General features: G+C 35.4%; 1 protein-coding gene across 3 annotated transcripts; it reads left to right on the forward strand.

The window, feature by feature from the left end:
• Positions 1 to 1,256: 1,256 nt before the first annotated feature.
• On the forward strand, positions 1,257 to 5,919 carry mrpl28 (mitochondrial ribosomal protein L28). Of its 3 annotated transcripts, none has more exons than XM_030151170.1 (6): positions 1,257 to 1,375; positions 2,573 to 2,878; positions 3,595 to 3,747; positions 4,677 to 4,811; positions 5,180 to 5,266; positions 5,503 to 5,919. In XM_030151170.1, exons 2-6 carry the CDS (start codon positions 2,594 to 2,596, stop codon positions 5,596 to 5,598), a joined length of 756 nt encoding a protein of 251 aa, XP_030007030.1. In that variant the 5' UTR covers positions 1,257 to 1,375; positions 2,573 to 2,593; the 3' UTR covers positions 5,599 to 5,919. The 3 variants fall into 3 exon arrangements, with proteins under 3 accessions (XP_030007030.1, XP_030007031.1, XP_030007028.1); XM_030151171.1 differs by having other exon boundaries at positions 1,290 to 1,362; XM_030151168.1 differs by having other exon boundaries at positions 1,291 to 1,416.
• Positions 5,920 to 14,070: the final 8,151 nt, after the last annotated feature.

Consider the following 14,070-nt stretch of genomic DNA (forward strand, 5'->3'; position numbering starts at 1 on the left):
TTAATTTTCTATCCAATTATACATGAATGCATTAGGCAGCCACTCAAAACACTATAAATATTAAAATGTACTATTAAGAAATGTATAATTATTTAATCAATTGCAAAACCCTACAACTATTCTTGATTTAGCTGCAGGACTTTTACCGGAAAAAAATAACCTGACACATGTTTTATCTTGAATTCTGAGATTAGTGATGTTCTTATTTGCATCATATTTTATTCAAATCAAATGAATGGGCTCAATGCACAGCCTCATTACTTCCTAAACTTAAGGCGGCTTGTTTATTTCCTGTTTTTCATTATTGGACACACTGATTAATCCAGGTGTGTCTGACCATAGTAGTCCCACCAAAAAGCAGCAGACCCACCTAGATTAATCAGTGTGTCCAATAAGGAAAAACAGGAAATAAAGAAGCTGCCTTAAGTTCAGGAAGTAGTGGGGTTGTGCATAGAGCCCATTGTGTCATGTAAAAAAGGATATTTGTGGCAGCAATACAATAACAGGCTGGCTGTTACTATTTTAAATGTCCAAGAATAAGAACCTTACTTGTGTCATTTTACTTCAGTAGTGGGTAGTGAGTGTGTCATCTGTCACCTGGGATGTTGTCTGGCTCCACCTTTTTATTCCCACACATCCAATCATAGCCAGCCTGTTTTGCATACAGCAACACGGACGCCAAACTTGTACATTTTCAGTGATTATTTCCCATAAGACACACTCATACCCATGGGTCATGTTACGTAAGTGCTATGTTATGTTTATAGTTATCGTGAACGTACAGATGTCATTGTTGCAGCACCATGACCAAGGACTGTTGTTGTCATTGCAGGTCATATAGTGGTTTCAGAACACGCTTTCTATTGCCCGGATGAGCCTGGGTGGTCCTGGGTGCAGGCTTCAAACCTGTAGCTGCTTAGCGGCAGAGTGGTTCAATTCCACCTTTCGGGCGAGTTTCCTCCTTCATTATGCTTTATATTAAATACTTGGAAGTGTCGACAAAACATTATAACTACAGCGCTTAAATGTCTTGTCCTTTACGTGACAGTTCAACACAAACGACAACAGTTTTACAGTTACAGCAATTAGCACCGACATTAACGTCAACAATTTAAAGAATGAACGAGTAATAAATAATGTAAAAATACTTCTTTGACCCACAATCTTATGATTACTAAAGGTCCGCTTCCGCTTCACCGTAGAGGAAAACATGATTGACAGCCTATGAAGTCCAATAAAAACAGAGAATTTCCTGTCAACCATCCAATCGTTTTGCGTCTTGATATAGGCGGGCACTATCAGACCGGAAACTGCCCCAGTGAAGTGAGCATGATGTCCTTACCTGCATGACTTTGACTCAACGTGAGTTTTTAAGGTACAGTTCGCATTCTGGAGAACACTGACTTCTTTTAATTGGTAGGGTTCACCTGTATTTGTATTTCTAACGCTATATCAGTCTCAAGGAGGTTTATTTATTCAGTTAAATCGTTAACGTGTAGCTATCTGTTGTTAGCCTGTTAAGCTAAGTTGTCAGCTGTGACCAAGAATGTTGCTAAAAAATATAATAACACTTTATAATCAGAGCTGACACTGATATTTTAGTACAGTAGGGTGGGCTCATTAGTACTAGGATAGAGTGCACTTGCAGAAATTACTTGTTTTTGAGAGCATTGGTTATGTGAAGAAGTTGATGTTTCTTTAGGTTAGTTTTTTTCTCGTTTGACCAACAGCCATGATTGGACAATATATCCAAAAAATATATTTAATCAAGATTATTTTAAATCAGTATCATATCAGTCGATATCGGTGATTTTCAAGCATAGTCGAATCATTATGTATTTACAGCTTTAATGTCTTGAGCGAAGTGCTGACAGTAATTTGTGGTTTTATACAAGATGTAACAAAACAAGTAACGATGCAAAATGTTCAAAAAAAAAATATAAATAAATAAAAGATGAAAATTTATAAGACACAGCAAGATAAAACGAAATGTACTTTCTAAGTTTGAGACTGAATGTCTATGTAACTTCAATAATTTTTTTTTTTAATTTTGATTTAATGTGAAAGCCAGTGAACACTGACTGCAAGTTCTTATTCAACATTGGGAGGAAATTAGTAGCATTATTGTGATTGAGCAGATGTTGGCCTCTGAAACTAAGGGAAAAAACTAAATTGCAAAATCTATATTTTTATAGAAACAGTTATTTTAATGCAACAGAGATACAAACAGCAACTTGAACACTTATTGCAATAGATATGTTGTGAATAGGTTTGTCTACAAAATATGGCATAGAATGTAGCAAATTGTTATTGAATCTGTATTAAAACTGTATTGGAAATTTCAAGTTGCTGGGAAAAAAAAAAAAAAATCAAGATCCACCTTTTTGGTCATATAGCCCAGTTCTAATTCAATGGACGAAAACTGTTCTCATAGGCATAACAAACAACCCCAAATAAAAATGTCTTTCAGTATTGTAAAATATGTCTTGCAATAACTAGTGTTATTATATCCTCAGTACTACCAGTATCCATTTGAAATTTAGTATAACCATTTACTCCTCATGTCTTCTAGATTGAACTTGTAAAGACCACTATGCCACTTCATAAATACCCACCCAAAATCTGGGAAGCCCTAAAGTTGAAGCAGGGCATCTATACCCGGCTCCCTAAACACTACCTCAAGTCCCTGGAGCAGAAGGAGCCTACACCTGTCCACTGGAGGCCCCTGGGAGTCCAATACCGAGCTAATCCAAAGACGGGGCAGAAGGAACGAGTGCAAGATGTCCCAATTCCAATCTACTACCCTCCATTTTCCCAGGATGGTCTGTGGGGAGGAGAGGGCTGGATATCAGGCTACAGATACGCCAACAATGACAAAGTGAGTCTACAGAGAGGCTGTTTTTACATAAACATTACTAAAAGGTAATACACTACATGGCCTTGTGAAAGTCCTCAAAGTTAATTAGATTTTTGCATTTATTTGCATCTATGGTTATGATAAAGATGCATATGAAAGCTGTTGCTCTCTGTGCCACAACTTGAATGAATGAATATAGAATGTCATAATTGAAGTTACTGAGATCACAAAAGTATGTGCTGGGAATTAAACCGCGCATTACTTTTATTGTCAACCTCACATATAAAAATTTATTATTTTAATAAAATTCCAGTTTTAATCAGAATTTTGGGCAATAGAACAGAGTGTTAAGGCAAAACACTTTTCTTGATTATGTCATTGTTTTTATTCTTTTTTTCTATTTTCAGCTTGAAAAATTTCAGGATTTGATAAATATTGTCCAAAAATTACATGCTGAATATACCTCCTTGATTTGTTGGAAATGTGATTGATATTCTTTTTCTTTTTTTAGTGTTTAATAGAAAAATATTGTTAAAACAATCTCTACTTGAGCTCATAATGACACTATCTGCATTTTGTATTTAAATGAAAGCTGAGAACTAAATGCTAATTGTAAAATGTCCAATTTGCATTTAAAAAAAAAAAAAAAACATCATATAAGAATACGCTGTAAATTTTCAATTTCTAACCTCAGTTTGTGATGTCTGCCTTTTCTTTTTTTTTTTTTTTTTTTGTAGTTGTCCACTCGTTTGAAAAAGACATGGAAACCTCAGCTCTTAAAGCGAGAGCTTTACAGCGAGATCCTCGATAACAAGTTCACTGTCACTGTCACGCCCCGCACCCTGAACCTCATCGATGCTGCTTATGGCTTCGACTTTTATATCCTCAAAGTAAGAGAAAGAAAACTTTCACCTTCTAGATTTAGAATTTGTTAACAAAATTATGTTTCTCAATGCTTGCACATACATGTGATTTTTAAAGTGACACTATAACATGACAAATGTGATTTTTAATCTGTGAAGGGAATTTTATCATATGAAGAAACACATTCATACTAGTGATAATACATTTACAAAGTGACAAATATGTAAAAATCTTAAGGTTAGTATTAAAAGTGAAAACAGCTCAACTCCTACATTCTGCTTTGAAATGTTTTTGAGCATTCACATCTTGATGCAAGTACAACTCTACTTCATGAAATTTGCATTGAAAATCCATTTTACTGCTTCTACTCTATTATGTTCAGTCCACCGGTCCTTCAGATTCTGCCAAACCTCATTCATTTTCTTGCAACTTAAACTGATAGTTATATCACTCTATTCAAAACCATTCAACACACACAGGGACAGAGATTTTACCTTGTTAAACCTTTGCCTCAATCAGTTAATTTGTTTGAATTCGCAATAACATATTAAAACACCACAATGACACAACACAGGCTGTAGAAGGTTTCTTTTTGTCAAAGTAGGAGTCAGAGGCTTCAGGATTTCAGCTCCCCATGGAAAAGGACAGTATGACAGCAAAAAAAAGCCATCAAAATTATTTCAACACTTTAACTGATATTGAAGTTTTAGATGTGCCTTTGCCATGTGATAAAATCAGTACAGAAACACAAACTGACCCTTTCAAAGCTTCATAAGCATCCTATGATTCTCTGTTTTTCGGATGTCCCTGAACTACTCCTGTCTAACATCCACACCTGGACATTCAGCCTCTAATTGCCACACTCTTGGCCTCTTTTTGATTTTGTGGTGATTTTCAGAATAATGTTGCCGGTGTAGTTACAGCAGGGGTAAAATTACACTTTAACTCTTTTTAGACACCGAAAGAAGACCTGAACTCCAAACTGGGAATGGACCTGAAGAGGGCAATGTTGCTTCGCCTGGCACGCAAAGACAAAGAGCTTTACCCTGACGACCCTGTCAAGAGGGAGAAAGTCTACAGCAAATACAAGGTAGGGATGCGTTCTCACTCAATGAGTCATTATTCTATGCCATCACTTATGTCCGTTTGCAAAAAACTCATGTTATTGATTCTCTTTTGAAAGTCTTGCATACATTCTGTTTGCTTTGCTACTTTAAGTCTCATTCAGAAAGTAAGTAAAGTTAACACGCATATATGTTTATGTGATGTGTTTATGTATAAGTGATCAGCAATACAAAGGAACATTCAATAATGCTGTCCTCTCATAATAACTGATAATTGAAACAGTGGCTCTCCATTATAAACAGTTTGGTAGAAATGTTTACCAGGTAGTTGACTTGAGATACACCTTAAAAATCAACTAATGTGTTAATTTTGTTGTTTCTGTGTGGTGAGCAGCAGTTTGAGATCCCAGAGGAGGAGGCAGAGTGGGTGGGTCTGAGTCTGGAAGAGGCCGTTGAGAAACAGAGGCAGCTGGAGCACAAGGTAACATAGTCCTCAAACACAGTTCATTCAGATTTTATCGCCTGTTAAACCTCACAGCAGTAACGAGACTGTTTCATTGTTGTGGGCTGCAGTCACTGAAACAAAAACATCCTGTTCGGTTTCAAATGATATTTAGAAATGGACTTATTTCATAGTCGTATGACAATGTCCAGTATTATTTTTTTGTATTATTGTATTCTCTGAATTCTGACTGTGTTTTTATTTTTATTTTTTAGGAGCCTGAGCCTTTGTTTAAGGCCTGTGTGGACCAACTGGTGGAGGAGCTGCATATTCAGAAACTCTTAGAGCCACATCTTACAGAGAAGAAATGATGAGTGGGACATCAGCACCGCATCAAACTGAAGGATTCAGTAGGTTGAACTGTTGCTCCTCTTTTCATGGTGGGAGTCACAAAGTTTCTGTTTGACACTTGTGTTGAATGAACACCTGGGAGAGACTGTGCAGTGTTTGTCACCATAATGGAGCGACACATAATGAAAGTGGCCCAAATGAAAAGGACATGTTGGACTAATGCGTACTGAAGATGTTTTATTTCCTCTTTCATTGAAGACCCCTGAATAAGATTTAAGATCTGTGTAAATACAACACAAAGAAAAGGATATTTAAAAATAAAACATTCACTTTTTCTTAAACCTTGTTTCTGCTGATCTGTACTTCAGACGCTGTTTAATATGTTGCCTACTTTGGAACTCAGGATTCCGGTATGTAAATTGGGGAAAACCTTTTTAAACTCACTATATGTTTAAAAATAGTTTGTATGCAAAGATAGACTCATGTGGTCAGTGTATGATGTAAAAAACGGATTATGTAGTTTCCCCTTAATCTAATCACACTGCAAACTGAGGAAATTAACAAACTTGCTATTAAATTATGATTTCAGTACTCAGCAGCACAAAATTGGATTTCTCAGGTTCTTCTTCCGAAAAGCATTTTCATTATAACTGTTAAAGTTGAGATTTGTCTGATAATGCATTACGCAGTTTGGGGCCAGTAAAATACTGTTGTCTGATACAGATACAGAATGTGGGTTAGTTCTGTTTAGTTTTGTTCTGATGTGATATAATTTTATTTGTTGGACATCATAAAGAAATAAGAACCTGGAACTTAATTTAGATGTTTTATTCGCCACTTAATATTATTATATACCTGTGTTTCCCAAATGGGTCACCAGTTGGCTGAGGAAAATATATACAGTATTGTATAACAATAGTATGATACATGAATTCATTTTCTTAATTCAAACTGAAAAAAGGTTTTCTCTGAAGGGATTCATGAATGTTTATCCCACCAAAATTGGAAATGCAGAGGAGATGTGTCAAATGTAACACACATGATATAAATGACATGAAAGACTCATAAATCCAAAGAGATAAAAGACTTATCAGGACAAAAGTGATTTTAGTGTGATAAAACCAAAGATGCAAAAAGTTGAAAATGACATAAAAGACAAAAAATTAACCACTGGGCTGGACTAATTCTGCTTCCTAAATGTGATAAGTTAAAATCTGTATCCATGAATCATGCAGGGAAATGTAAGGATGACATTCATTCAAAGACAGAACCCAAATAAAGAATACTTTTATCGACATATTGCATAGATTAACAGTAATACAGATCAGTATTTAGCAACAATGTGTTATAAGAGTTAAAACAAAAAAAAAAGTGATTAGAAGCATTTAGTAAACTGTAGGTAAAACAGTAAACATGGTATCTGTAGCATAATACATTAATTCTACATTTTTAATGACATGTTAGGTAATATAGTCGTATTTGATTAAGACTTAGTCATCAAGCTCAGTCACGGTGTCCCAAATGTCATTAAAAGGTTTGTAAAGCCTTAACTCAATACCTAAATATCCATATAATCAATACTCAACTAGGTACGTAGCTATCACTGAGGTTATGCTTTTTCTGTGATTTTCCAGTAGATGGCGCTAAAATGTTTTAACTGAGCAGGACAGTCTCACCACAGATTGTTTAGATAATAATTTTCACTGACTTTTTTTTTTCCATTCTTTGTTTATTTGGAAAAGCATGTCATACAAAGCTTCCCTTCAGGTACAATTCAATATCCATACATCAAATCTGAGCGAAGATGCTTAGCCAAGATTTTTAGTCAAATATAGAAAAAAGAAAAAAAGAAAGAAAGAAAAGTAGGCGGGAGGAGAGGGCTTACTCCACTACTACATCAACAAGATAAAACACACTAAGGTGCGTATATTTGCATTAACCTAAACAGAAAGGTATATCATATAAATGTTTTCACATAACCGATGTATTCAATTCACATCAGTTACAGGTTTTATATTGTTTGTCCATTTTGGCCAAATAATGAAAAAACATTCCCTCTGACCCTTTAAACAAAATGACAATTTCTCCAGAATCTAGATGTCCTGTATGATATTGATCCATTCTTCAGTTGTGGGTGCTTCAGGCTTTAACCAATTTCTAGTGATTCACTGACTTATTTTTACCATAAACTTCATTCATAAATGACTTGTACAAAGCCACTTTATAAAAACTAGACAGATAGAAATAATATAGAATTTGCAGTTCTGTCATTAATACAAGATTCTTAATTCAGCCACCATTTATACAGGAAAGAGAGTTAGGAACATAAAACTTATATTAAATGATAAAATACATTTTAAAAAATACGGATGTCTGCAGATTTGTCCATATTAGGATATATGTAAGGATAGAACTGTGAGATGCATTGATTGTACTAAAGAGTAAAATGTTTACATTAATGGGGATATTTCCCATCAGCATGACCAAACATAGTGAAATCTGACACATTGTACTGACATCATGAATGAAACTTCCTTATATGGTGCTTGGACCCAATGGAAAAAATGGCGTCAGGTTTTATGAAAACATTAAACAGCCATTTGTCACCAGGTTTCACTTTCACCCTTTCAGCCCTGATCGGCTCTAAGTTAAAGCGGTGGTTGTTTGTGGTTGGAGAAGGCTGTTCTCGTACGATGGGGAGTCCCTACTGGTGTGGGGACTCCCGTGGGTGTTGTATCTTGGCAACAGAAAAAATAATACCTGCCGCCACCTGCAAACTCACAGATTCATTCCTTATTTAGAAATAGGGATAGACTAAAATGCATACAATTTGGAGATGCCTCCCATCAATATTACTGTTAACTGTTGAAAGCTATGAGCCTCTTTTCCTTTTTATTCACTTCTCTATTAAATCTTGAACTAATCTAATTTTGAATTTTAAAAAAAATCAAATAAATCCTGATCAAACACAGTGTTATCCAAATAATGCAGAGTAGTAAGGTCATGTGGGACATACACAACCAGACAATCAGAGCTTATAGTCCCTTTAGGTCATATCCATGAACATGTGATATTGAATATAAACACACTAAAGGAAACATGTATGGTAGAAATCAGTTCCTTGACCCTGAAAGCAACCCCTTAAAATATGGATTTAGGTCATTACTTGATTTAAAGTTATTTTATGTGGACTGGATGTGGTTTTTATCATCAGTAGGCTAGTGTACAGGTCTGATATTAAAAAAACGAGTATAAAACCCAATTCTGAAGTTACTGTGTTTAAAAAGTGACTTTAGGAACAGCAGCAGTAGATTTAAAAATGAAAAGATGCTTTTATGTTCTTAATCGGCAAGAAACTGATTGTGGTGACATTTTTTGAAGCGTGTGTGATTTTTATTTTCCCCAGAGTAATAGCTTTGTTTATTTCAAGAAAAAAAAAACAATGTCTACAGGTGTCTTATCCAGAAGTTCTCCCAGGAGGTTCTATGCATGGGACATGACTTAATGTGTCCAGTTTTTACTTTCATATGCAGATAAATGGATTCAACTGCAGGAATATCAAAAATACAAATAGTTTAATACTGTATTTAGAGGATCTTACATCACCGATACAGGTCTTCATTTAGTGTAATGTGAGTGTTTTTTCCAGAAAGTGCTGAGAGGTAAGCAGTTCATCACCTGATCACTGTTTGAGAACTTGCCAATGTGACCTAACCTCAATAAAACACACAACCGAAAGTGATACTTTCCCTTTTTGACAGCAAACAGTTGATTTTAAAACCACACACACCTCTCTGCAACTCCTTGGCTATACTTGAAGTTTTTAACCACATTTGACTCACTGTGTCTGCGCTGTATTCCCCAGAATCTCCACAAACTTGTGGACCCCTCTGCAAACCGAGGACAGGTGAGGTCACAGTTAATTCAGAATACAGCAGGGACACGACTGCAGTCTTCAAGAACATGAACAGACAAGACATAATGGCCTCTCGTTACAACTGAGGTGAGGCCAGGTATTTAAGTGACTTGTTCTGTGTCATGTAAGAAGTCTAGTGTCCTGTTTAGATACAAAGAGCAGTCGCATGGAAATGATGTTTTTAATATCAAAGACATCACTTATAGTTTTCACTCTCATGGTTAATCCACTTGTTTATGTTGATCATTTACTCAGCTGCAAAATTCATGTCCTCTCTCTAAAGGTTCTCACCTAAATAAAATACAAAGCAAATTATGTGAATACCACTTTAACACCTGAGGATCTGGAAATATTATTATACAGTTGTGCTCATAAATTTACATATCCTGGCAGGATGCACATGGGACAGTCTTGGATGTTCCAACATGACAATGACCCAAAACTCAAGGCCAAGTTGACCTGTCATTGGCTACAGCTGAAAAAAGTGAAGGTGAAAGAGTGTCCATCTCAGTCTTCTGACCTCAATATCATTGAGCCACTTTGGGGAGGTCTTAAACATGCAGTTCATGCAAGAAAACCCAAAATGAAGGTGTTTTACTAACAAGAATGGGCAGCTTTACCATCTGAGAAAATAAAGTGCCTCATCCACAACTACCACAAAAGACTTCAAACTGTCATTAATGTTAAAGGGGCCAATACAGAGGATTAAGAACTAGGGTATGTAAACTTTAGATCAGGGTCATTTGGATAGTTTCTGTTGTCAGTATGATTTTAAAAAGAGCAAACACATTTGTTTGATAATAAATGGCTTCACCCAACCACTAGCCACAAGTGAAAGAAAAGTTTTTGTATTATCATTCACATTCTCTGAAAAATGGCCAAAGAATCACAAATCCTGCAAGGGTATGTGAACCTATGAGCAGAACTGCATATATTGTAGCAACTTCCAGATAAACTTCTCTCCAGGTTTAACCTTATCTAAGTGATTTATCACCATTTACACTGTTACCCATAAAGTTGGAATAATATTGTTTTTAGACACATTCCTCTTTTTATTCCTATTTACACACAGTAGTAATCACCTTTGACCAGGTCCAATGATTACATACTGAGTCCCAGTTGCACTTTATCTATCAACAATAAATCACATTGTCATTATCATTTCATGAGAAGAGGTACAAATATTTTATTTCAACTTCATAGGAAACAGTGTATTACAGTATGCGTTTTACATTTTTTCAGTGAAAATCAAGTATTTTCCTATGTTTAATTCACCAATCATGGAGATGTTCTAAGGAAATTCAACAGTTATCAATATGGAGAAAACTGAGGAAAAAATTACTTTTCAGTAAAATTTATTATTAACTGAACATGAAAACAAGTAGCTACAGCCACTGTAATCTGTCAAACTACAGGATTTTACAGGTGAATTGATGTTTCAGAATGTGGCAGTGTTTCTCTGTTGACTACGGTGCCTCTGAACATCCAAAATAGAAACATGTGATGTTTGCAGAAAAGCTGAGGAACTGCATTTTATCTGAACTATTACAAGATAATGATAGGACTAGTTATTCAGAAGATATTTCATATTATTGATTAGTGGATACTTTTCATCGCTGGTGGCTGTTAATGAAGTCCTTCCCTTGTTCCTATAGCTGGTTTGGTTAGAATCTGATATGTTAAAGTACTGCTCTGCTGCCTGTAACAGATGATCACCATGTGTAAAGGCTAATGATGTGGATGTGTTCAGACGTGTCTTTGCACCAGGGTAAAGTAGTATTCGTTTAATGTGTGTACAGTAGATACTAGGCAGTTGGACACCAGCCCAGTGTGGAGTTTCCCAGTGGCTTTGTGCCATGTGTTCAGGTCAAGTCAACAGTGACGGCCGAGACACAAAGGGCAGCATCTGCTCATCCAACACATGATGTGGAATGGAGGTGGAAAAGGGAAGATTTTACAGAGGTGACATGATCCATGGTCATGACCAGGGGGAGGAAAGGGCAGAATCAGAAAGTACATTTGTTTTCTATTTAGGTAAAATGTAATTATTCACTGTGTGGATTGATCTTTGTTTATCCCTTAAAGACCTAGAGGTGTTTTTGTAGAGTCTTCCAAATGAATTTTTATCCTTATTTAACCTCTAAGTGAAATCAGTTATTTTCAGATATATATTTAATTCATTGACCACGTAGATGTTCATAAAAGCTAAGAGTAAATTCAAAGGTTATTATATTGAAACGGATAAAAATGACGAAAAAGTGACTGTTTAAGTAAATTATATCATTAACTGATTATAAAAATAAACATCTTTTATTGGTGAGTCAATGCTGTAGAAGATGACAGTGTTTCCATTTTCACTATGGAGCCTTAGGGGTTCATAAGTTATTAAACATTTTAGATCAGAGGATGCTTTTGGTCACTGGTGGCTGGTTAGGTCTTTGAGGATTAATGTTATGAATAACAGTTTTTTGACTGTTAATTTGAAGATTTGTCCCTCAATACATATTGATAGTTCTTTTTTTTCCTCTCCATTGTTATTGAACGAACACAAAAGAACAAGGTAGGGAATTGTGGCTCATAGATACTCACAGATGGCACACACATGTCCATTAAGACAGGTTACTTCCACTTCTACATCATACAAACCCTCTCACAGAAACAGCAGCAATGTATGAACTGATGGACAACATTAAAGGGTCCCATATTTTATGACACATTTTGGCTCTGTTATGTAACTTGCATATGATCTAGACCAGTGGTTCTCAAACTTTTTACAGTGGAGTACCCCCTGAAATATACTTTTTTACTTTTTTCTACTTTTTTTTAGTACCCCCCAGCTCTTGCTTCAGCATTTTTGGTTAAAAAAAAATTGGCAAAATTAGTTCCTGTGCCAAAGGTGTCATATTTTCAAAACTTTGTAAACAAACAACATATATTTAACTTTAATATATAAAAATAGCACATTTTTTAAAGTACATTTTGTGTGTAAAATCTAAACTGAAATGTGTCCTTTTTCATTGATAAGAAAAATAAATAAATTGGTCATTAAATAATAAATTAACCTTTCATCAACAAAAAATAATTACTTAGCTACTCAAATAAACTCATTTTGAATAATATAAAATAGAAATGTTCTTAAAATGTTACCAAAGCTTAAACAAGATGACTGACAATAAAACTATTATATGAATGTATTTATTGTGTTTTATATTTCAGCATTAATTCTCATCATTTATTTTGTATTCAGTACATGATAACTTATTTAACGTATTTTTTTTTTTTTTAATTCAAGTACTCCCTGGGCTTCTTCCAAGTACCCCTGGGGGTATGTGTACCCCACTTTGGGAGCCCCTGATCTAGTTTATTGGCACATATTGAAGTTCAGTCCTGTGATGCTGTGTTTTAGTTGGGCCTTTGTCTATTGTCCATCTCAGAGCAACACATTTTCTTGTTCAGAATATAACCCTCCTGTAGAGTTGCCTCTCATATTACTGAGTGATAGTGGCCTTTATTACCCCACATAGCATGCATCTAGACACTTTGAAGGAAGTAATCATTAGATTATAGTGGAATGGAAATAACATATGCCCACAAACGGTTTTTAAGTAGGTCATCTGAGGTTAAGTTCTTTTTCTTTTTTCCACTCTTTCTCAATGTGTAAACCAACATTAAGTTTCCAGAGGCCATCTGGCCTTATAGAAGACAGGATGAGTCAACAGAGACCACACCAAACCCGACTGTACTGATGACAAAAAGAGGAATGGAGATTATTGTAGGTTGTGACAAACAACTTTTTGAGAAGACAAGGCATTGTTGCTTATGTGAAGTTAACCCGCTGTGACAGATAGACCACAAGGACTGCATTAGTTATATATGACAAAGACTTTTCATCAAAACACTTCTCTCTAATTTCTTGGTAAAACAAGTTGCTCCAGATTCTTCTGTGATGTTTCCAACCTTTAAAGCTCTAATGTCAAGAGCACAAAACCATCAACATGTTTCTGCCATGGCTCATTGTTATTTATAAGTGAGTCAGTAGATACGGGAGCTAAAGATAGTCACTGCCTGGCTTTTTGTTCATGATGTCCTACTTTTTGTAAGGCATTACAAAAGTTAGTTCCAAGGGAAGTTAAAACAGGACACAAATAACATGTTTGACATATTTATTTTTCTTTGCAACACGTATACTACATATCTACAGCGGGTAGGACATGTGACAAGCTGTGAGTGGAAATTAGAATGCTTAGCATGAGTGAAACTGCAGAACAAAAGGAACCGGCACACACACACACAGAGCTATGATTATGAAGACTGGTTTCTATTGCATTACAGTCGATTAAATATTAAACAAGTCAGCTGAGGTGGAAACGAGAGAGTGACAGCAAAACAACTGAAGTTGGAGCAATTTTTTTTTTACATTTTGCAGTTAATCTAAAATCCATTTGCTACTGACAACACAATCCAATGGGAAGTCTGTCAGGACCTTTTCCCAAACTAACGCAAACATTACAGGTGTTTCAGTCTTTGTCTCCTTACTCAGACAGCAGTTCCTAGATTGTCTTTTTAAGCTTCACAT

Source organism: Sphaeramia orbicularis, chromosome 13 (genome assembly GCF_902148855.1).
Source record: "Sphaeramia orbicularis chromosome 13, fSphaOr1.1, whole genome shotgun sequence".
NCBI lineage: Eukaryota > Metazoa > Chordata > Actinopteri > Kurtiformes > Apogonidae > Sphaeramia > Sphaeramia orbicularis.

What these genes read in the sequence shown, in the direction of transcription:
- mrpl28 (XM_030151170.1), top strand. Translation starts at nt 2,594, where the DNA reads ATGCCACTTCATAAATACCCACCCAAAATCTGGGAAGCCCTAAAGTTG. An exon ending in AAGTCTACAGCAAATACAAG is followed by an intron (nt 4,812 to 5,179) that starts GTAGGGATGCGT and finishes TGTGGTGAGCAG; the next exon opens with CAGTTTGAGATCCCAGAGGA. An exon ending in AGAGGCAGCTGGAGCACAAG is followed by an intron (nt 5,267 to 5,502) that starts GTAACATAGTCC and finishes TTTATTTTTTAG; the next exon opens with GAGCCTGAGCCTTTGTTTAA.